Source organism: Enoplosus armatus, chromosome 9, assembly GCF_043641665.1.
Source record: "Enoplosus armatus isolate fEnoArm2 chromosome 9, fEnoArm2.hap1, whole genome shotgun sequence".
Lineage (NCBI taxonomy): Eukaryota > Metazoa > Chordata > Actinopteri > Centrarchiformes > Enoplosidae > Enoplosus > Enoplosus armatus.
The window spans coordinates 4,394,204-4,419,595 of NC_092188.1; the positions used below are offsets into that span (position 1 = coordinate 4,394,204).

Sequence of the window (25,392 nt, forward strand, 5' to 3'; positions counted from 1 at the left end):
CCCCCCTGCTACCATTCTGCACAACAAAACAAACACCCCTATCTCCATCACCTCTGTCTTTTATCCTTTACTTATCAAATGCCCTGAGTTTGATCAAGTGGGAAAGAGAACCGGCATAGAAAATCCAAATCAATGGCTTTTGTCATTTGTTTGCCGCATGATTTTTTTGTTTCTTTTTCCGCCCCCGACACACACACACACACACACACACACACACACACACACAGACTTGTATGCAACGGCAGCCAAAAGCAGAGGTGTTGTTGAACGTATGGTTATTGTTAGATAAACATTGGCCCAAACCCAGAACGGTCTGGATTGTTTTTGTTCTTTTTCTCATTGAGTTAATTCTCAACATTTCATAGCATCACGCCGGTGAAGTGTACGTTCGCATGTCAGGTGTTATATTCTGTGTTTTTTGTCGGCTGGGAGGTTGGATAGAAAGCACTAGCGCAGATATTGTATTAACAGGCAGTGTAGTCAGTATATCATGTAGGCAGCTCTGGAGTGAATGGAATGAAACGGCAGTATATCTCTCACAGGGGCCAATAATGTGTGTGTGTGTGTGAGGAGATATGTGTGTATTTGCTTGAGTATATTTGTGAAATGTATATCAACGTACAGGACGTGTATGAGAAAGTGTTCTTTGTGTTTCCCGTGAGTGTGTGTGTGTGTTTAGATCCGAGCGTGTGCGTAGGTGCCGTCAGTATGAAGCCAGCTCTCCTCCTAGGCCACCGTATGGTCACCTGGAGACCCTCATTTGCGCTGCGTGGTTGTGTGCGAGCGGCTGCGCTCAGTGTGTGTGTTTGTGTGTTTAGCCGGGCATGAGCAGTGCGCTGATGATGTAAAGAGTCCCTGGGTGGCGTTCAGGCGGAGCCCAGCCCGGTCTGGTAATCACCCTGTTTACGGTCCATATGTGAAGACTGCTCAGAAGAGAGCACACGCGAGCTCGGAGGATCTAACACACAGGCGCACACACTCTTCCTCCGACACACATTTGCTATTATCACATACACACTAGTCTCAAATGAAACTGAAGATTATTTTAGCTTTCCAGTGAGGATGAAAGGAGGTCCTGAAAATATCTTGAAGTGAATCGGTTTCTTTCTCTTATGTATTTTAGCTGCCAATTTGGTCCTAAATTCAGATCTAAATGGCATTAAATGGTCTTGCATTTACTGTCATGCAGAAAATCTTGCCAGCCATTGTAGACTCTTCCTCTGCAGTGTGGTATAGTTTCAGCCTTCTCCTCTGTTCTCATTTTTATGCATCCCTGCCAGTAAATCAGAATCAAAAGAATGCTCAACTGTACAAGTGAAACCAGTTTTTAGTACTGGCAGATTTTTCATGGTATAGTATAAACACTCAGTACGTAGAGTACAGATATCACATAGAAACCATATGTTTTTATTGCTCTTGAGCCACAGCCTAGATTTTTAAACTTATTTTGTATTTATTAAATTTTGCCTAGACATTATGTAATTTATTTATTGTATTGTCATGTCTGTTTTTAGGTCTGCAAACTTCAAAATATTTGTCCAGTTTTATGTTTTTTTCAATCTAATTTAAAGAGAAACTGGCAGCCTTTATACGTAGTTACTACATACCCTGATGGCCTACATGTATCTGTCTTGTTCAAACATGGCTGCCATGATGGTATTTGACATCTGTTACTCTGTGGGGTTTCATGTGGCCCACTTCCCCCATAGAGCGGTGGTTTGTTCCTCCTAAACCCAAATGGTTTAGTCGACTGGTTGTCACGTTTGAGGGATGTCCCCACGTCGCCTCGATACACAGACTCCCTGCCCTGGGACTAGTGATGTATTCTCATGAGAAGGTGAGAAGCCAGGAAGCATTTGGCCCACCCTCTGGTTTCTGAGTTGACCAAAAAAGTGAAATGAGTGGGAGGGGAAAGGGGCGTTGCAGGAGGGACCAGAAGATTGGCACCTTTTTTTAGGATTAGTGTTTCCTTGATATTCTGCTGCGTAATCCCAGACCGAAAAGAGAGGTTAACAGATGAGAGAATCACAACAAGTGAGTGAAAGAGAATTAGCCCACCTCTGAAGAGAAAGGGGGAGGAGGGGTAGTAGAGCAGGGAGGGGAGGGCGGTGGGGGGTTATTTTGTGAAATGCTGCTTTTGTCCGGGGCCTTGTCAAACATTTAGTTTCATTCTTTTGCAGCGGGGAGTCATGCTTTGTGTGTTTGGCCTACAAATGGCGTGTGGAAACTCAAGAGAGAGAAAATGTATTCACTCATGCCCATCGTCACTCCGCTTCAGGAACTGATTCTGACCGGCACACATATGAAGCAAACTTAAAGGTTCACAGTTAATAGCTTGGAGATGCATCGCCAAAATAAAACTTCTCCCGATTCTGCCTCAATCAGCCAATCAGGCTTGTTATTTTTTTCTGAGGTTGCTACCAAGCTTAGCAACCCCCTTGCCCATGTTCGCAGAAACTATGGCAACAAACGAGATCCCCACCCCCCCCTCAACCCACTCTTTCCCATTGCCACCACCTCTTCTTGCCCACCCCCTGCTCATTCTCACTGGGCGGCCCCTGATGCACCAGCTGCTGCGTTGCGTAGCAGCAAATAGTCATCAAAATGCCATCTTTGCAGGTCTTCACCACCACGGCTGCCATAGGCGCAACCTGGTTGCCAGTGTATGTGTGTGCATGTATGTGTGTATATATACAAGTGTGTGTTAGATTGAAGGGAGGGGGGGTTACCCCAGTTGAGGTGGGTATGTGCCATAATTGAGCTGTGTTAGATGTTGGCGAGACAAGGCACAGTGTTGCAAATGGGATGCCTTTTTCCCCAGCTGATTCAAGACATCAGGCTTAGTTGGAATGTGTGTGCGTGTGTGTGCGTGCGTGTGTGTGTATAATTGTGTATGTGCATGTGTGTTAATCTGCATGTGTGCATTTGTGTAACTGCACCATGTGTGTTTGTCTGCAGGGGTTGCACTTTGTGTGTGTTTGCACTTGCCAGTGTGTGCACCACACTCTAACGCTGGCAGCTGGGTGCCTACAGTACCTGCCTGCTGCACTGCTATTCTCTTACACACACACAAACACACACACACACACACTCTCTCACTCCCTCCTTCTCTCTCTCTTCCTGTCTCCCATGATGGGGAGTGGAGTAGATGTTGGGGAGCGATAGTAGCCCAGTGCCACTTCCTGGTCTTGCTGATAAGCTCTCTGTGCTGCAGATGGCTATCACTTAAAGGGTCCACACACATGCTCACACACACACACACACACACACTCATACACACTGGCACGCACACACACAGCCATGCTACCTGTTGACAAGCCCTAGCACAGCCCTCCTGCTGGCACCGCAGTGGCAGCAGAGGCTCTGGTTATCTGCTTGATTTCACTTAGTGCGTATGCATGTGTGTGTGACAGAACAGTGGGGAGAGCGAGAGCAAGAATAGGTGTGTGTGTGTGTGTATTGTTTCGTTCACACATACATGCGGGGCCCCCTGTGAGAGGTAGAGTGATGTATTGAGGGAGAGGGCTGATTAATGAGGAGCGTTTATTAGAACATCTGTGTCAAAGATGGCGGAGAAAGAGGGAGCGAGAAAGATGGGAAGAGAGAGAGAAAGGCTCACCGTCTTCTGCAGGCCTCTTGTTTGTTGCCTGGAGCCGCCTTAGCCCAGATATACTGTAAATAAAACATGGCAGGCTGGAGGAGAGGAGTTCATTATCCCATCGACTTAAAGGAGAATTCTTTTTACTTTGAATATATAGTTTTCGGATGGATATCTGGTTTGGGAGTTGGCTACCGGAACCAGGTTAAATTGGAATGTGTGGTTTGCTGCTCTACCAGTCGTCATCCAAAATATTCACTTGTTTTTCCAAGGCAGTAAATCAAGAACAAAACCATTCATTCTGATTTACTCTGGATTTTGCACATCAGAAGTAATAGAAAGGTATAATCATTTTAAGAAGGTTGAACTAGCAGTTGCTATTTCTTAATGCCAATATTACATAAATCCAAAAGGAGCTGCTTCATGTATAAATGTATGACCCATTAAAAGGGTAATTCTGACATCCTAGCCCTAATCTGAACTCTATCAGGGTTTTCATTGAATGGTGGCTTTTCAGTAGATCTATAAAAGACTGCCTTGTTGTACCATGCAAGGCCAAAAGCAGACCTCTTCACCCTTCTGTTTTTCATCGTGACGGCATGATGCAGCACAGCATGGTTGGCATAAATTCACACCCATCTGCAGTCCAACGTGACTCTCGCCTCGCTTGCTTATATTTGACTTCGAAAAAATAAGCAGCTAAATGGGTGTGACAAAGTGCAACCACAAATTGACTCTACCTGGTAGCAGGTATGGTGAGTCCTGTCCGTGATGATTAATGGTTATAGTGACTTCTGTTGAACAGCAACACATATAAGTGAACTCTTCCTCAACATTTAATTGCTTTTGTTTCCTCTCAGTTTCATTTTAATATTATTGCACCAAGACTTGGCATCTAGCTCAGTCAATGTCTTTGAGAACTCTAGCTTTTATGAACCCTTGTGTCGTGTTATTGGCCCCAAACGTCCGATAGAATTTTTCCTGTAACTCTTTGTAGGAGGTGTCGCATGAAGCTGGTTAGAATAATTCTTAAAGCTGCCTAGATTTTGCTTTAGTTCACCCTCCCTGCTACAGTTTGACGAAGGAAACTTGTGTCCATCTTTCTCCTTTTGGATCCTCCCATGAACTTTGCATTTGTGTTTTGGTGTGTTCTGGTTGAACATGTGTTACACCTCAGAGTGGTGCCATCGCATAAGGTGCATACGGCTTTAATAGAGAGGTCAGGAGTTCAGAGTTAGATCGACCTTTCTGATGGCACAGCTGCCCCCCTTTACCCTCCTTTTGTGCAGAAAAGCTGGAGCCAAAGAACCAGAATCATCCTGTACCAGTTCATTGTGCTCACACCAGCATGCTGCTCTGCCAGAAGGTTCCCCCGTCATCCTCCAAGCGCATATATTATAGAAAATGATAAAGATGGCATACCTGTAATTTGAAAACAGATGGTTTGGTTCTTTTGAATATTTATAACAATCAAAAACAATTTCTCCTGCACCAACCTCGCTATTTGCCCGGAGGCCAGCAAGGTGTTAAAACATTCATTTTAATGAAACTGGAAGGAGAAAAAAAAAATATTGCCTCTTTGTTTTTCTGAGGCGACGGAGGACGGTTGAAGTAAATGTAGAGAGGGCAAAGAGTCGACTGTAAAGGGGGAGATGGGAGCACACAAGCGTCGGAGAACGACATGCTCAGTGCGGCCCTTGATCTGCTTGAAGTTGTTGTCTTTAACAGATTGAATAAATAAAGCGCTGAAAAATAAAAGAGGTTTATCTGTGTACATCGCCCAAGTCCACAGATGCTGATATTCAATAAGCCGCTATCTTCTTTCCTTTTTGAAGGTAAATATCTTTCCTTCCACCTGCTCTTGACGTCAACAGTAACCTCAGTTGACCTTATAATTTACCCACTCTGAAATAAGAAAAAAATGTTCAAACTCAAAGGCATTTGATAAAAAAGAACAGATAAATTGTTTGATTTAATTTGTTTTACCTTTTTAGAAGAGGAGATCCAAATTTTTTGCATGTCTGATACTTTTCAGTTGGCTTTTTTTAGTGCCGGGTTTTACCGTGTCCCTATCTTTTATTTGTTTTGACAAGCTACAGTGTTACTGCATGTTTCACAAGCTTTAATATTATGTCTGTATTTTCCACAATGAGAATCTAAAGTCTCTCTCTCGTTCTCTCTCCCTCTCAATCAATCTCTCTCTTTCAGAGTATGATTTCCTCCATTGTGAACAGCACTTACTATGCAAATGTGTCGGCGGCGAAGTGTCAGGAATTTGGGCGCTGGTATAAACATTTCAAGAAGACAAAAGATATGATGGGTAAGCAAAACGGAGGGGCGCAAAGTATGGCGCTCACACTTTTGTCTCTTTGCACACACACACACATTCACACACATACACACCAATCGCCATTACAATATGTTCTCTAACCAACCGTCTCTTTGTCTTCCTGCTGTTGCATGAAGCAGAAATGCATTTTTATCTTGTTATCTAATAATTCAAGATTACTCCACACTGTTTTGCAGTTGAACACCGTGTTATCTTTGATTTATCCATTATTGCTTTAACTAACACTAATGCAAGAGCCAAATTGAGGCTTCTGACTGTCTTGTTTTTTGTTTGTGAGCGAGAGTAACGCTTTAGTACAAACAACAAAAGGCAGCAATGACTTCAACCGGCCACCGCCTAGTCTGAAATTCAATTAGATTTTCTTATCAATCCTCTAACAACGCATGCTTTATATTATCTAAAAAAAAAATCCCCTTTGACCCGCCAGGAAATGAGGTTATATGATTCTAGTAGCACCCTAGCTGGAGATAGAATTACGATATATTTTTATGTCTTTTGATTAAGCTGAACACCGCTCTGTTGCAAGCCTCATAAGGCAGTGTAATGTTGAGATATTAGCTTTAACAATCTGTTGAACAATCTTTTTTCTTTGCCTGTGCGCTACTGCTCGCAGTGATGACAGATGAGATATTATATCAAAATGTTTTCACAGCCTCCATGCAAATAGCGTGTTGTGATCATATCTTATCTGATGTTTTTTTCGTCTGTTAAAGTGGCAACATACGCTGGGCACATTATTTACTTCAGACTTGCTGTACTTGTGTATTCTCTTGCATACTCCTACACATTTTCTGTCAAAATTGTTTTCTATCTGGTTTTATTTTTCTCAACAATGGGGCTGCTGCAGCTGCCAGTATGGCCTTAGTGATGCTGGTGTTTTAAATGTCATATTTCTGCTTAGATGGAGTGGGAGAGAAGTACTGTAGAAAGTCTTAACCCTGTGTTTCTTTCCTCACAACTCTCCACTGTATGCTGTGTGTGTGTGTGTGCATGTTCTGCCACGCCACTGTGCAGGCATGCGCCAACCCTCCCAGCTGGAGGGCTACCTGGGGACGTGTGTCCTCCGTGAGAGCCCACGTGCCAATGCACTAGGTACGTCGCAACATGGGCACACACACAAACACACCCTTGGTTTTTTCACTTTGGAGGACATTGTGTTGGCATGAATGAATCCTTGGAGGCTTACCATAACCTTAACCATAAACTCTACATGCTTAACCCAGTCGTTACTGTAACTTAACCAAACCTTAAACCTAACCTAATATAAAAAAAAACAACTTTAACCCTACAACCCGTCACCATGATGTGACTGCGTGAACAGATTTGGATAGATTTGAGACACAAAGTATATAAACACACACACACACACATTACTTAACTTGTGAGGATGTACATTCATTCCTTAATACCTAACCTTACTGCTTAATGTTAAATGCCTGTCTTGCTTAAACTGAATCTCAATTAAAATCTGAACTTTAATCTAAACCAAACACTTTAAATAATGAAAATGAAATAAAAAAAAAAAAGAAAAATATTTTCACTTTGTTAACTCATACTCTATTTGGATTTTGAAAGTGGCAACTTCATGGTCACACCCTTAACATAATGTCCCTTTTCAACTAGAATACATCAAAAAATACGATTTCCTTTTGACTTTAAAGGAGTGCAAACTGCTAAACTGTTCATTTTGAAGGGGGTTTTGTATTACTCTCTAAGTCCTGATAAGAACAAAACCACCAATGTATATACACAGAAGCAGCGATAACATCTCAAGATTCGTACAAACTCTTGCACCCACGTGTCATGTCAGCCAAACCTCAGACACAAAACCTTGGCACACGAGCCGTAGGTGCCCACCGCCCGCCCGCGGCAACTCCCCCAACCTCAATATTCATGACGGGCTGCTGCCTGCTGTACGTGGCCACAAATGGTGAAATGCCAAGTTTGAAGGCTGGAAGAGAGAGTGGCACGGTCATCCCTTCGTGCTTTGGCAGTGGCGTCAAATGTGACTCTGCATTTACTTCGCCACACTGCATTTAGCAAGCAGTTTGAGCCTGAAGTCAAGGGGGATAAGTACCTGGTCACAGGTACTGGCAAGCTTCTCTGCTGCTCTGCCAGCTGAAGTGGTATTACTGGCCGCCAGCGAATGTCGCGTCTCTTCTTTTGACGTGGCAACGCGAGTGCAGGGAAGCCAACACGGGAGAGAGAGTTGGGTCACTTTGTATGTCTCTCTTTCTCATTCCCTCTCTCTCTCTCTCACTCACAGTCACACACAAACACACACAAACACACACACACTCCCTCCCTCCCTCAACCCACATCCCATTCCCATTGTGTGTTTAATCCGGGGCTCTTTTGTGGCAGGATTCCACACGAGGACTCCTGCTTCTGTGGCAGCCTTTTTCTCCCAGGGCCTGCCATGCTCTTCTGTCACCCCTTCTCTTTTCAATTTGCATGGAAATGCCTCCGTGTGCCTGTGTGTTTGTGTGTTGTGAGCATGCCCCCCAGCAGTCTATGCGAGCGAGCATATGCACACACACATTCACATATGAGTGAATAGACACGCCATACCATCAGAGCCAGGGAATGCCAGGGATTATGGGAAGAGATGTGATTATTACCAAGATTTTTTTTGTTTAGTTTTTTCCCCCCACATCATTTGTTTTCGACAAACGCTCAATAGACCCGTCTTGGCCGGGTGTTTTGTGCTTGCTGACAGTTAAGAAACAGGCAGCTCAAACACACGATTATTGTGGGTATTTTTGGAAAACATCCATGCACTTAATCTTTCATCTGCTGAAAAATTCAGCTTGTTGAAGACCCCCCCCCCCCTTTCCCCATAACAGCAATTTACTCTTTTCACAGTCTCATACGATGCTTTTCTGTGGGATGTGGAGGCCGCAGCACACTTCTAAGGTGTTAATGTTGCCATCCGTATGAATTCTTAAACGCTGCCCCCTCACTCACTCACTCGCCATAGTGCACACAAAAAGCCTCAGCATATGTGAATTCCTTAAAGATAGGCGGAAACCTGAAAACATTCAGCTGCTCCAAATGCTCATTCACTTCGCTGTGGGTAGTACTTTGAATGTTAAATCATTGTTTTCATCCTCTAAGCACATAATTTAAACCTGCCTTAAAATATCCCCTAGCAGCCATTATGGACTTAAAGATTCCCAAAGCAAGAGAAACTGCAAAAATCTCCTAAATGTCATTAAACGACGGCACATATATATATTTTTTGTCTTAAAGACAGTTCAAGTCAAATCTGTTTTAGTACACTCAAACAAGGCCGTTTCTCAGGTTACACGCTGTATCCTCCGATGTACTCCTTCTGTCTCCGTTCACTGCTCCCTACATTTATATTTAGACCATCTTCCCCTAAAAATGTCATATTGGCTAGCTTGTGTTCCTTATTTTAGAATTAAGGATGTAAAGAGAGAATCAGATTCATCAGCATTGCATCTGCCTTCCTGGACACACACACACACACACACACACACACACATTAATCCTGTACCTACACATACACACTCTCCACTGTCTCTCCATTTGTTTTTTTCACATGATGAGGCCACAGACATTCTGAACTTAATTTTGAAGGCATGGGTTGTGGAAGACACAGGTCAAACACAATGAAGCTCTTTTATCTGCATTTCCATCCTTTTCTTTTTTTAACCAGTCGTTGGCTGATCAGCTGTTTCATATCCAATCAGGGAGGAAGAGAACTGCGAAGGTTAGGGAAAAGGCACTGAACTCCTGCATCTTTTTGTTAGTGGTTTGGGTTTCCAGAAATGAATATGTGCTGGCTGCAAAAATCTATTCTCTTCCCATAGGTCATGAAAGTAAAGAGGAATGTTAGCTGACAGGCTAAGATTCACTCAAGGCTAATCAGAGGCAGAGCAGATCTGTTTCATTTCTCCTGATTAGAGAGAATGTCTACGGTGACATTAAACTGATGTTCATAATTTTGAGATTAAGGTTTAACTGTTTTTGAATTCTCCAGCACTCATGTATCTTTGGTTGTTTCCTCTCTTCTCTTCTACATTCTCCTCTTCTGTCTTTTCTTTGTGGTGTTTGAGGCAGACTTCAAACCAATCATTGACCCTGTCTTTTCTTCCTCTCTCTGTCTCTGTGCCCTCTGCCCTCCACTTCTGCCCTCTTTTTGCTCATCTTTCTCCCCCCCTCTCAAGCAGAGATGGATGGCCTGTCCGACCTCTCTCCACCCGGCTCTAACCACAACCACAACCACAACCACAACCACCTGGGCTTCTCCCAGCAACAGCAGCCCATCCCCGGCAGCACAGCGGAGCAGACTCCTTCCTCGCCGGTGCCCCCGCTGTCTCACGCTCCACCACCACACGGTGGCCAGACTGGCGGCCGACAGCCCCAGCTTCCCGGTCTGCACCACCCAGGCCTGGTGTCCACGCCCATCAGCCCCCAGCTGGTCAACCAGCAGCTTGTGATGGCACAGATCCTCAACCAGCAGTATGCAGTGAACCGGCTGCTGGCGCAGCAGTCCTTGTCGCAGCAGTACCTCAACCACCCACCTGTCAGCCGCAACTCCCACAACAAGCCCCTGGAGCCACAGGTGGCATCAAACACAGAGGTGTCCGCCGAGATTTACCAATGGGTGAGGGACGAGCTGAAGCGGGCCGGCATCTCACAGGCTGTCTTCGCTCGTGTGGCCTTCAACAGAACCCAGGTGAGGAGGGAAGACAGACGGGCTAGAATAATAGGGACCTCAGTAACTTTAAAACAACAAAAATATCCAATCATTGTCAGTACTAAAATTATTGGCAGTTATGTCCTCAGTTCGAATCCTCATTCTCTTTCTTGCTCCTTTTGATAATGAGGCTTTGATTTGGCTTCAGGTGGAGGCAGAGTATTCTCAGATTTAACCTAATTATATAATAATAATAATAATAATAATATATATAATTATATAATAGTCAATGGAATTTATGTTAGCCATGGGAATATTGTATGTACATTGGTATAGAAATTTTAGAATAATGGAAAGCATGCAACATTTGTTGTCATTTAAGGTTGATTTGAAGATTTTATTTATTTTTCTGTATAATTTAATTTTTCATCTTTGATTTTATGCCCCAGTCTGACCCAGATATTTACAAGGTTATACAATTTGGAGAACAAGCAGTACCTTCAAAAGTCCCATAAAATTGGCACTTCCTGGAAAACTGCTGCTTCCTGGAAAACAACTGCATCTTTGGTGTTGACATCATGTAGCACCACTAAAGTTACAGAGTGTAACTAAAAAGTCCTACATTTTTCAACAATGCCGCTTTTGAAGTCAAACACAAAACACTCAAAGTGTGTGCTAATGAAGTCCTTAAACAATTTCATGGGGTCCCTTTACTAAGAAATGCTAGTGTTTGAATTGGTTATTATTCCCACAGTTTATATCTCATTCATAATTCTCACTCCAGTAATCTCGCACCTCTACTGTACTTCAAGACAGCTGGCAGCCTGCCATGTGAGAGACCCGGGCTCGGTCATGGCGTGCATTCTCTCGCTGCCAAAATATGTGGTTTCACTTCATAGTCAGAGGCCTTACACACATACCCACAGACACGCACACACACAGAAGGCATGATAATGTCTTAAGACGCACCGTCTGTATTAGAGGGGGGGAGGAAGGAGGTGACAACAGACCTCATTACGACTCCATTTGCTTTGAAGTCGCTGTGTATGAAAAAGGGAAAAAAAAAACAGCAACTGATAAGGATCTATTAGAATTAAAACGTACAGCAACTCTGCCCCCCCCAAAAAAATAAATGTGTGTGTGTGTTATGATAGTCTGACAGTGGTGTTTTTGTGCGGATTGGCAAGCTCCCACACAAACAGAGTCTTATCTGTGGCTGATATGAGGAATTAGCCCAATGTGCCGTTGGAGAGTTTGCCTTTGGAGGATTATTTATTAGGCGTGTGGTTTTTTTTCCACGAGGCTGTGTTAATAGAAGGAGAAGGGGGGGGGTAAGGGGTGTCGAGTAGTGACATGCTGTCGATGCAGGAGGTGGATCAGAGGAGGCGGAGGGAGGAACTTTTTATAATGCAGAGTGGAAACTGATTGACCAAAGAGATAAACCGACAGAAAGGGTTGATGGCGAAGAATGATAAGCATGCAGACACCGACAGACAGACACACACAGTACAAACATAAAGCAGATATGCCACTAATCTATCCCCTGAATACTTACTGTGCTTGTACATTAAGTGAACAGTCCCCTTCGCCATAAAAACGTCACTCTTGGGTTCGGATTTCGTTTGAGGATCTGTTCACACTTGTCTGGATACCACAGGCCTACCTTTTTTAAACATGACACATAATTGTATACATTTTAATAGTCAGACAAACAACACCAAGCGCATATTTGCAGCTCTACTCATTTCTCAAGAGGACTTGCATGCTCAAAAAAAATAAAAATAAAAAAAATAAAAGCATGAGCATGTTTTTCCCATCACCTTGTTTTATTACCAAATCACACCTATTGATGGTGAGAGAAGCGCAGCAATGGTTTGCACAGTGTGTGGCCAAGAGCTGATGAAAAGGCCCAATCACACGTCTCTGATAATGGAGTCATCGCCGTCTCATAATGATGGAATTGAGCGCTATTGAAAAGTAAACAGAGGATACACTGATTGCCCGCCGTACAAGACTTTCATATTTCAGGCGAGTAGCTGCGGCTCTTATCCAAAGCAACATACGGCTCCAAGAATATGTCCAAGATCTGCAAAATTACACGCGGCAGAAGTGTTATGGGTTCGAAGGCCACACAAAGTTTCAATCAAGTAGTTTTTCACCCAAGAATGAACATTGATGAAGTGTTATGTACTGACGGAACAGAATTATATATATTTTTTACTTCAAGACAGAAGTTTACTTTGACAATGTGATTTTACAACAAGAGTGATGGAAGGTGGAGAATCCCTGCTGACTGTAGAGAAAGCTGAGGGAAGTGGAGGTGCTGTCACCAGAAAAGTAAAGCCTGTGACCCCACCTGCCACAATAGAAACACTGTGTGGAGTAAAAACTGGGGTCTAAATAGAGTCCCTTAAAGACGGAATTAGATCACAGTTAAAGTGGGTGTAAGAGTGTCACATCTCATTGTCATTAGAGTCTCCATTCACACTCATTGCTCTCCTTTACTGTCTTATTTAAGAATCCTCTGATGTGATTGTACTCCTTCTTGGTTGCCATCCTGACCTCTTTCCCTCTCTGGGAGCGCTGGTCTTTCTTTTCCTCTCTTTTTTCCTTTTTTCTGTCTTTCTCCCTCTGCTGCTCTATCACCTCCATCTTTCTCACTTCTCCTTCTGTTCTCCCACCCCATCACGCAGGGTTTGCTGTCTGAGATTCTACGCAAGGAGGAAGACCCTAAAACAGCATCCCAGTCGCTGCTGGTCAACCTGCGTGCCATGCAGAACTTCCTGCAGCTGCCGGAGGCTGAGCGCGATCGCATCTATCAGGATGAGAGGGAGCGCAGCCTCACGGCAGCCTCTGCGATGGGCGCCGCTCCGCTCATCAGCACTCCACCCAGCCGACCTGTACAGGTACCAGAGATTCATTCCTCCCTGTGGTGCCTGCGTTTATGTGACAGAGAACTTTTTGTTGTCTTGAATCTTACTCAGTAGGACCTAATTAGTAGACTGGAGTTATTCACAGTAGCATTAGAATTTAAAGCCAAGGCAGATTTATCCTTCTCCATCAAGGGTTTCTGGGGGTGCTGCTGTAGATGTCTGCAGCTTAGGATCTGATTTGTGGTTTGACCAATCAATTGTTGTAGCGCCTCTGCGACACTAGATGAATGTGTTATGCATTTATTATGCACCTAAAGAATGTAAAATATTTACATTCTATTATTCACTTCCTGTAAGAGAACAACTATCATGGAGAAAAAAATCAGCCGTGCTGGGCGGGTAGCTACGAAGGGAAGCCAAATCCAAGTCTGGAGAAGAGGACTAGCCAAATCAACTAACTAATTACACCGCTTTCGGAAAAATCCTCGAATGCACGACCTTGTTACCCACCTGGGCCATCGCATACCATTCAAATTTGCCAGCTAGCTAACTTGCGTTATGAAAAATGTTGTTGTTTGCTTCGCCCATTGAGATTTAATGAGATAATTTCTCCCTTGTGAGCAGCTCTGATCTAGAGAATTATTTGTAGAACTACTGAGACTTTCTGCTTTCTGGTCTGAATGTTGTGAAATACAAGTTCTGAAAAGAGAGCCACATTTTTCTCAACAATAGATGACGTTCATGATGATTCATTCATCATATAAAGATGTATGTGTGAGTAGATGTAGTCGCTTGGTTTCGGTGGTTATTTCAAGATGTTGTTGGTATTGTGCGAATGTGTTTACATGCAGTCAGGGTTGACAACAGGTATGCAGGTGTGAGAGCAGGTTGGAGTGTTTTTAAGAAGCTGGAATTTACTGTCTGTCTTTGTGGTTGTAATCAGACACGTGTAACAAGCCTTGTGACAGCAGCCAGGTTTCACAGACGATCCAAGAGGTTGAACCAAATGTCATTCCTTTTTGTTCTGTATTCAGTCTACTAGAGTGTAAAAGCTGTGTATCTCTATGTTTTTTTTTTTTGTGGGGTTACACACATTTCTACTGTACTGTTTATTTGTGACGACAGCAAGTGTGCATACAAGCACCACCCTCATATTGTTTTTATACACACCTCACCTTCGCCTCCATTGTATCAGGCTACAACCTGTCTGGAAACACGTGGAATAATCAACGTGCAGACTAGAGAACATACTTTACATTCTCCCAGCATGTAAATGAGTTCTACATCATGCCCGCCCTCACCGCACAGGTGAGAATGGTGCGCAAATGATGGATAATTTTTTGTGCTAATTTTGACCTTTTACCATGCATTAGGCAGCATTAACAGCCCTCCCGTTTTAAAAATAAAGCTCACTCAGTGATGACAAGCTCTGTGAAAGATCAAACATCATTTAGTCAGTCCCCGTTTCAAAATCACTGCATACTACAGCGCAACTTTCTACCCTCACCACAAATCAGTGTCCCTCATTTGAAAGGTATGTGGCAACTTTCTACCACTTAAGCCCATTTGAAGTGCGGTCAGCTGCATCTGGGAGGTGAGAGGGGCGGACAAAGGCCTCCTCTGTCCCGTCCTCAGAGAAGATTTGGCTTTTATTTAGGTGAGGAGGAAAGAAAGACAGAAGCACAGGCCCACCCATCTCCAAAATGGAGCCTCCCCCTGAAACTACTCAGCATGAAGGCAGTTGCTGTCTTGGAAAGTAAAGTAAAAAGAAAGTGTTGCATTCTGAAGCAGCGGTGCTGAACTTATGCAGGGCCACTTTGCAGTTCACAGCTCATCTTTACAATCAGAGGCTGTGTCAGTGCAGGACAGAGATTCACAGTTAGAGTGGACCTTTGCAGAAGAATTAAAAAGAAATCTTTGGCTTAATAGCCCACTCCCAGAAACAGAGAAAGGAATTTGGAACTACAAGTTTTTACAGATTCAATAATCTCATCAGATGAATTAGAGATCCTCTTCCTTACAGAATGAATGTACCGAGGGCCTTGTAGCATTTCTGAGACCAGCGTTCAGAGCTGTAGAGATACTAACAAAATAGTAATAGATTTTCAAGCTGAACAATTAACACAATGACTACTACATGGCATACGATCTGTAACTGTTTCAAACATGACCCACAACTCAAAGCCTCTGATTCGTGGTTTTTATATTCACATCACTCAGAAGACTGTTGGCGCATCAATAGCGTATCTCCAGGCATAATATACTTCACCTGTATGACTTAAATCCATTGACATTTATCATGTAGACCTGTTCCTACACAAGGCAATTCTCACACGCACACTCACAAACACACACGTTCGCACACTCATACACCTGGCCATCTGCCAGCCTCTCCTATGGAGCAATGCGGTGTGAATTTAAGCACATAAATCAGCCAGGGTGGCAATTGAGCTAGAGACAGAGGAGGGTTTTTATTGGCCTCATAAAAACAGATGCAGAGGTATGTTTCTCTCACGTGTGCTGATGGGTCGGCTCAACTCCCCCAAAGCCAGTTAGTGCACGTCCCAGCCTTAACAATTAGCTTGACATGGTAACCTACCGCTCAGACTGACAAGCCCACATCGAGCTGTCGTAAAACGGGATGAAAGGCCCAGAAATGCTCCGGCATTCCAGTTTCACCACAAATTTGAGGATTATGTGATTGTTTTTAACACATAAAGGAGCTCGTATTAGGTGTCTAGACCAATACTTGAATATATATGTTTTTTTGAACACAGGCTGCATCGTGAGTTAGTAGCTGTTGGTGTTATTATGGTTTATTTGAACGCCATGTACTCGTACTCATACCCGACCCTGTCGATGTCTCCTTTCAAAGGGGCTCGTATGGAATGATTCATATGCTAATGGTTCTTGGGTAATGCTTTTATTAGGATACTTGTTACCTTGTCAAAGGATTTTTGTCAAGATGCAACAAGCCGCTGAATGACGATGATTTGATTTCACTTGACTTGCATTTATTTTTTAATCACCAGCTTGACGTAAGAATAATAACATTTCGTACAACACATCTAAGTGTTTTTGAGCAAAGTAACGCTGGAGCTGTGCGTGGGTGTAATCTACACTGCAGTGTGTGTGTGTGTGTGTGTGTGTGTGTGTGTGTGTGTGTGTGTGTGTGTGTGTGTGTGTGTGCGCGTGCTTGTGTTTAGCCAGATTACCTTTTTCCCTCTCATGTGAGTGAATAAGTGTGTTTGTGTTGTGTTCCCGACACTGCAGCCCCGGAGGGAAGACTGTAACAGCGTAAGGCCCGAGGACTGGAATCCCCGAATCCCCGTGGGCATTTCCCCTGTGAGCAAATAACCCCACCCACCTCACCTCTCCACCTCTCACCACCACCAATCTGAACACACACGCTCTCATAGACAATACACACACTGGAGCTTATCATCTCCCAACATGCAATGCATTGCTTTTTCAGTATTTACATGTTTGTGAAGCAGGAAACATTAAAAGAAGCAGCATGTGAATTTATCTTTCAAGTGCAAGGCTAATATTTGCATTTTGATCAGTTTTTGTTTGAAAAAATTGTCATAGATAAATATAGAATAGTAATACCACACTATTTTACACTATTACAAAGATTTTAATTACATCTAAAGTTGATAACTAGATCTGGGTCAAATACAGCTTTTGTTTGTGTGTGTTTTAGCCTAATTTAGTTGGAAAAATAAATCGAAATCTTGTTGCTCAGTCACAAAACATGTACAGATACAGTCACACATGACTGATAATATTTAAAAAAAAATCATCAGGTAGAGAACAGTGACCCAGTCCATACACACAACCAAAATCTTATCAAATACAAAGGATATCTGACAAAGTGATAAGAGTTTTAAATGGAAAATGCGTATGATTTTGTGCAGGATTTTTGTAATTTCTTTTGTCTTCACTCTTTTAACCAGGTGAAACCGTCGCCTCTGCCCAGCGAGTGGAACGGCAAAACAGAGAGCTGCATCCTCAACATCAACTCCACCATCTACGATGAGATCCAGCAGGAAATGAAAAGGGCCAAAGTTTCCCAGGCCCTCTTCGCAAAGGTGGCGGCCTCCAAGAGCCAGGTACTGAAACACACACTAATAACACTCACAGAATAACAAAACAAGGGGAAAGGTTTGCTGCATAAGCAAAGCTCTGATGCCTAAATGTCAACTATATATTGGTGTTTTGTGTTAGCAGCATCCGGGTCGTTGTCTTCCTCCAGCAAACTTAATTTGATACTTAATATTTGATACTAGATGCACATAACATCATAATAGTCATACTGTTAAAGGCAAAGAAGTAGAAATCCATCCAACCGTTGCAAAACCTGCCTCAGAGCATCACTGCGATGATTTATCGACATAATGACACATGTCTTCTTTATTGTGGGTTTGGAGTTTTAACAGTCGACACTGTTTCAACACCAAACAAACCTGTTTATATTAGCTGTGCTCAGTAAGACGATGGGGCCCCTGTTATCTTCTCCCTGAGAGCAGGGCGCTCACACAATAAGAGCTTGTGTGTGTTGGAAACAGGGAGAAAAAAAAAAAAACACAGCAGTTTAACTCTTTATTAAAAGTAATTTAAGAAAATTCAGCACTAAGGAGTTATTATTAAAGGTTTTCATGTGTCTGTCGGAGGCAGAGTTGGGAAGATTTCCACAATTGTGCTTGATGAAGAAGATGGGGGGAGAAATAGATCACCAAGGGCGGAATAATCTAGAAATATCTGCAAAGGCTTTATTTTTTTCTTGCTGATTAGGATGATTATACCCCCAGATAGCTTTGTTTTACCAAATTGCAGTTTGATGCACAAACCACTGTTTTTGTTAAGGAGTTCAAAGACTCCTTGGAAGGATGGAGAAAGAGAAAGGGGGAGAGCGAGGCGGTCGCACATGTCTCTCTCTTCTCAAATGAAGGTTTGTCTGGGAACAGGTTTCCACCGTGCCTTCTCCACCTCACTCCCATCTCTCTGTCTTGCCCCTCTACCTCTCTCGTTCCCCCGATTTCTGCCTCTCTTTCACGTTCCATTCATGGCAGGCGGGTGTGAATGTGAATTGAGCAGCAGATAAGAAGTGTGCTAATTATGCCTGTGAAAGGGGGCCTGGGAGAGCACTTATCTCTGGCTCCATCTCGTAATGGGCGCTCCCCGGGCAGCTGGTCTCCCCCCTTACTACCCAGCCGGCATTGCCACAGCTACCAGCACCGCCAGGCCAGGCCTGCTCCTCCCCACCAGGATCCCTGAACCCTATAAATCAGAGACTAGCACCCAGTGTTTTTACACAAATCTTCTAAAATCCAGCATTTGCCTTATTTCTTTTTAATCTAAAGTGGGGCGAGATTGTAATTTTACTTATTTTGTTTTACATATCGATTTTTTTTGCTGTGGACAGACAATTCTTTAGCAATTTTGATTTTACTTCCCAGACTTTCATACATACAGTAGAAGCCATTTTGTTGACAGCAGTAGAGCCTCAACAATCACTAGTCAATCGATTAGTTGATCGACTAAAAATTAATCAATTTTGCTAATCAGGTATTTTTGGTTGTAAAGTGACTCAAATGACAGTTGTTGGGTGCAGCTTCTTAAATGTGAGTATTTTCATTGTTTCCAATGTGCTGTTAATATCATTATAAATTGTATATTTTGGGGTTTTGGACTTCTGGTCGGACAAAACAAGCAAGCAATGTGAATATGTCACCTGGGCCTCAGTAAAATTGTGATTTTTCACAATTTTCTGACATTTTTTTTTGGGAAAGGACATTTTCTCGAGGATAGTGGGTGTTGATTACGTCAGTGTTAATTAGTCTTGGAGGATGTAAATGAGCTTACTATAGTGCGAATGAGTCAGCCAGGAAGAATGGCAACATGTATATTTAAATGACATGTTGTAAACGACAGCTTTAGTCCAGAGAGGTTTGCAGCCTTGCAGAGGGAAAAAAATAACCACTGTCCAAGCCTTGGGTAGAGTACCATGCAGTAGAGACTTCTGGTACTGAGGCTGGGGGTGCGATGTGGATGGTGATGAGGATGGAGGATGGGCTGGACTGGCAGGATGCCCATATGGGGTCCAGGGAAATAATTGTGGGGGAGGGTGGGGAAGAGGCCTCATCACTGAGGCTGGCACCGTCCCGCCAGCCGGCTGCACAGTTCAACCTCTGCCTCTTCAGCTCAGCTTAGGATTTCCCAGCATGCTTACGCAAGCACAGAATCAGGTGACCAGGATCCATTGGTATCAGTCCAGTATATGTGTGGGCATGTGTGAACCATGTTGTGTTTCTTAGTGTAATTTAGCATTTGCGTGCCGCATATTTGCCTCATTCACAGAGAGACAGATGATACAGTTGAGAAGGAGAAGAGCGATGGACATCTGAAAGGAGAAGGAGAGAAAAAAGAGATGTGGAGCTGAAGGAGGTCACAGGCAGTAGTGGTCCCGCGGGTAGAAAAGCAGTAAACATGAGTTTACTGATTGGTGCATGCTGCACTGAGGGTATGCATAGGTGTGTGTGTATATATACTGTATATAGATGTGTTTGTGTGTGTGCTTTTCTGTACATCAAATATGGGTTTATGTGCAGGCACATTTCAATGTGTGTGTTTGTTGGTGTGTATGTGTGTTTGGGGGGTTCCTGGAACGCAGCCATCCTATCCTCTCTTAGGGCTCGTAACCACAGCAGACCACAGCCACCCCTTAACTGCCCCCCTCCTCACATATTCAATGTTGCATTTCAATCACTCTTTTACTGCCTCATATTCAGAGTAGTAACTATAGAGCAGTGGTACTAACCCAAGCCGTATTACTTTATCAGGTTAATGGTCGCCATTCACTTCAAGTCTGAGCATACGTATCTTTTTAAAGTAATCCATGCAGCAATTCTGATGTATTAGGACAGATACTACATTTACTCCTTGATGAAATTAGACTCGTTATTCATGGTCCATTCCTCAATGATTCAAACTGATCGAATGCTCCATCTTCATTTAGCTTCAGGAGATGTCAGACTTGGAGAAAACATCTGCGTGCTACTGGTTGAAATCCAGCGATGACTGCCAGGAGTAGCTATATTCGCCAAACGGCCCATTTCATTTTAGCCTGCAGAGGTGCAAGCTATGATCTGGATAGCCAGGAGTTGATGTCAACATTATTAACTGGCTCAGTCGGGCTAGAGTGCTATCTAGCAAGTTACTGTGCTTTTGTTTTCATTCACATTACTGAATTGAATTAACAGGGGAGGCTTGCTGTGTTGGCTAGCCTGGCAGAGAGGGCGGCTAATGTTCAGCTGAGCAATGGGAGGTTAGCTGAGGGTGGGGTGGAGCGGGTTGGGGGGCATCCCTTTGACACGACTTTTATGTCCAAACATCCCCGACACTTCCTGAGAGGAACTGCGCAATGGATAGAATCAGAGTCCCTGCTGTCATAAAACAAGCACCCTGGGAGCCCTGTGCACCACGGGGCTCAAAGCCCTCCGACTCCTCAATGACCAGAAGAGTAGAGAACGCAGCCACCGCCACCAACACCGCCCTCTCTCCCCATCTCTCTGTCTCTCTCTCACTCGCTCATTCTCCCCTGGAAGAGGCTACGCTAATTAGCCAGGCTCTAATGAGACAGAATGGCACTGATCTGGTCCGCCGCTGCGCCACCGGGGGGGCCGAGCAGGGGGGGGGGGCTGGTGCAGTAGGGGGGAGAGGGGAAAGGGGTGGGGGTGGGGGGGTTGGTGTATGCCATCTGTCACCCTGCACCCGCCTGGCACGGCAGTCCCTGGAGTGGAGAGTGGGGGGTGGTGATGGTGTGTGTGTGTGGGGTGGGGAGTGAGTGCCTTGTTGGTCTGGAGAGGTGGGGGAGTGGGTGGAGGTGGGTGGGGGCACTGATATGAGTAGGAAGGGAGGGTGACGGAATAACTGGAACTGCTTCCTTCATGTTTGGAAAATGACAAATTTCCTGTCAGGGGTGGAATCTGCTTAGTGGTCGTACATGTTTTATTGGAGCTTGAATGCTTTTCTTAGCTTTAATCTCAGATATTTGACCCACTCAACCACACCAAACCAACGACACACACACACACACTACTTCTATCACTCTGCTCCATCCAATGGCTGCTTAACAAGAGGGGCAGATGGCTGACCTTTTGGGTGTCTGTTTCGAGATTGTGACCGTTCAGAGGTTTGTCTGTTACTGAGAAGCCACTTGGGGTCAGAGCGTTAGAAGTCATGTTTTGCATGAAGAGTTGTGTACAAATGGCATTAAATGGCATCCTAAGATAGTAAAAGTGATACAGTAAAGATGTTATCAGATACTTTTTAATATCAGGAACTGTTAGGGGCTATGTGTTGGAGCCAGACAGCGAAATGTTGCTCCACTTTTCGTAAGTTGCACTCTCGTTGCTGTGGCAGGGCAGGCATCAAGATGTCTTAATTTTTTGTTTGTGAACTCGCAGTTCTCCACACCTCTCTCTCCCTCAAATTAGGCAGATCAGAGCGAGCGTATCACAACCCCTAGGGATCTAAAAGGGCCGTGACTGTTTATTAATTGATTTATTTATTTATCTCCTGTGCCTGCTTGGTTATTAGGTTGCCATGGGAAACAGGCTAGGCCAGATCCTCTCTATTATTAAAGACACAATTTCTTGAACTGGAGACCCAGCTGTCTGAATAATTAATTTAGCGAATGAATTATCCTGCAAACGGTAAGTCTTCCCCTCCCTCTGAAATGAGCCTTTCTCTTATTGTTTAATGGACAGTGGAATTCCCACCAGCCTGTTTTCTCTCCACTGCCTGTTTCATCGAACCCTCCTCCTCTTAGCAGGAGCCTGGAGTCTCACTGAGCATGCTCAGAGCACTTTGTGTCTCTCCTGCCATCTCTCTCACTTACGCCTTACATGCCACCTCTCACCCCATCTGTCTCCAATTGCACAGCCCACTCCCTCCTCCTCGCCTGCCTCCTACCCTGCAGTCCAAACTAGGAATCTGCCCCGACTGTCAGGACTCCAAATTGTCTCTTCGTCATCACCTCTAACACATTGTTATATGACTGTTTTCTACTGTGGAGCAGGTGTTAGCCAGTTAGCTAGTTAACTGATCAAGCACTTCTCTAATAGTTCACAAGCTCTCTCTCGATGAATAGATCTCAAGGCCAAACCAGTGCTTATCCTATTAGCCACATGCCTGACCTTACTAGTCCTTACGCTTTGCTAGCTTGTTTGCAAATGCTACCCTTATCCCAGTGACAGGCACAGTATTTTGCCAGCTCTTTCTTTCCTACAAATGTTCGCTAGCTAACCCTCTCCCACTGTCTCAACTTCTCCTGACAGACCACACAGGGCTTGTTCTGAGGCCCATTCTCGCTAATCTGATCAGGCAGGCAAATACGCCGGGAAAAGCGCTTTAATGATCCCCCTAATTACCTCAAGTCAATACCAACTGTATTATTAGACTCGGGGAAAATATTCCATTAGGGTGCCCCCCGTGGGAGTCCCCCCTGTGCGTGCTGATGTCACGTGCTGCGCGCCCCCTACGCTTGTAATTAATTTTATTTACACACTCAGGAATGCACAAGGTCGCACCTGCAGCCCGGAGCCGCCCGACTCGGCCCGCCTAATCAGATCTGTCATAATTATCATTCTGCATGCTTCTGACACACGCCGGGAAATATTTCAATTTAACTACAGCCACTAGCTCTGGCAGATGCAGTCTGAGAGAGAGAGAGAGAGAGAGAGAGAGAGAGAGAGAGTGTGTGTATGTGTGAGTGTGTGTGTGCATACAGGAGTGTGTGTGACCGAGTGAGGGGGAATTGCATGGGGAGATATTAGGACCTATCCAAGTGCTTATGCTGGTGCTTGTGTGCACTTGATTTTGCTAGCATTATTTGCTCTCTCTCTGTCCTCATCTCTCTCATCACTATGTCTACACCATATTCTTCAGTCGCTATTTTTATAATATACTGCATCAATTGTGCCTGAAGGAGGACATATAAGTTGCCTTTTCAGCCACGCACAGAGAGACATTTGAGATTTTGTGTTTACTTTGTTGCCACTTGAGTAAATATTCTATTTTAAGTTCAAGATGAATTTTCAAGTTGAACAAGACACACAGCCATAGCACTGAATAAACAACTGCGTATGAAGACTTCTGTTTCAGAACACTTTTTGGGGATGAAAATTTGTTCAGTTTCATTAGTATCTAAAGCAAACTTGTAGGCCTATTAAGAACACTTATTTGGCTGACATAGACAATTTGCAGGTTCTTCGCTATTTCAATCCCTAATTCAATAAGATCAGTCATGATTTATCAGCCTAATTATGCTTTGATATTAGCAATTAAACCCCAGCTTTGAATTAAATCTCAATCAAGCTCTTATAATTGATGGAATCAGACTCCATGTAGGTGCTTTCTGTGTTTGCAATGTTGCTGCCGTCGTTGTTTATCTCTAGTTCATCTTCAGTGTGTTTGTTGTCTTCTGTGCATTCATCCTCCATCTGCCTCGGCAGTATTGAACAGAAAGGATTATAAACGAGGTAAATTTGTGGTGGGAGAACAGTGTTTGAACATTCAGTGTAGCTGTGCAGACAGCGCTGGTACCCAAATATCAGCCCACCACCAGGCTAAACTAGATTATGGTGCAATTTTAACAATACTAATATTTGATACAAAGAGGCACATGTACTGTAGCTTCATCAGTGACTCGATTTTCAGCCATTTTGTACACATAAACAATCTGAAGTGCTTTGGTGGACAAAGGGAACACAGTTCCACTAAAATCTGATATCGACTGATATTTTAAGGGAATTGTTTTCGTTCTTATTAGAGAAAATATGTTGCCTGCAAAAACAGAACGTATTTAAACATTCTCGCCATCTAAACTGTAGATATGAAAATTTGATTTTAATAGGTTCTTGAGCAAGGCACTCACCCTGCTGAGAATCCGTCACAAGTAGACTGGGGTTGCACTGGGGAACTCCCAGGGTCTGTAATGGTTGCCATGTTATGCACAGTTGTGTGTGAACAAGAACTTTGCTGAAAAAGAACAAAACGTGCAGTTAAAAAAAACCACACAGATGTTTAATGTGCTCCATTTTAGATGGACTGGTCATTTGCCTTTGGCTATTCTTTATGCTCCATCTGCCTCTATTTGGTTGCTCAAAAATTCCCTGCACACTTTATTGGTTCTGCAGCCATGACGTAAACTGCCACACAGAACTGGTTGGTATTGTTTCTGGGAGCAAGTGCTGACACAGAGAGGGCCATTTCCTGCATAGTCATGCCTTGCCTCCACAATGTGTGTCGTGTTAGCTGTCAGTCTGTTATTGTTGTCAACTTGCTTATTGTATCTGGAGGGGTCGCGACCCCTCTTCAGAAAACGTTCACTGTTTGGCTAAGACTTCTCCACGTCGCAGCTCGAATAGAGATTAATTGTTTGGCATGTATGATTCAGACTGGCAAATTTCTCTCCTAAAGCTCAGCCACTGACATCCTCACAAAAGAGGATAGTGACACAATCTGGCAACCACAATCTGGAAAGCATCCACTCTGACAAGACATCAGAGTCATATCAATGTGATTTAATAACCAAAAAAAGATTTTTTAAAGGCAAGTTTCAAATTATTTAGATGACTCAGTTTTTAATCCTCAAAAAAGCTCTCCTTAAGAGAGAAGCGGCTCCGTGATTGGTACATATGAGAACTCGAAATTTCATCATCCATTACTGTGGTCGCGAATCCAACCATCCTTAGGGCCTATCTGTCATTTCAAAAAGATGTCCGTTTGATCCATCTGTCTGTATGTCTTAAGTCTTAAGTATGCCTCCTTAAGACTGCTCAGGACCAGCGTGTGAATTGGAATCAGATGAAGAGGTTATGAAAAATAATGCGGAGGT

General features: G+C 43.7%; 1 protein-coding gene across 1 annotated transcript in view; it reads left to right on the forward strand.

Moving 5' to 3' along the window:
* The window catches only part of satb1b (SATB homeobox 1b), a 57,572-nt gene that overhangs the window by 21,354 nt on the left and 10,826 nt on the right, over window positions 1–25,392 (forward strand). The window contains exons 7-12 of the mRNA XM_070911313.1: window positions 5,807–5,918; window positions 6,963–7,040; window positions 10,145–10,653; window positions 13,308–13,520; window positions 16,761–16,832; window positions 17,447–17,602. Of these exons, the coding sequence (XP_070767414.1) occupies window positions 5,807–5,918; window positions 6,963–7,040; window positions 10,145–10,653; window positions 13,308–13,520; window positions 16,761–16,832; window positions 17,447–17,602 (1,140 nt within the window). The remainder of the gene's footprint in view (window positions 1–5,806; window positions 5,919–6,962; window positions 7,041–10,144; window positions 10,654–13,307; window positions 13,521–16,760; window positions 16,833–17,446; window positions 17,603–25,392) is intronic.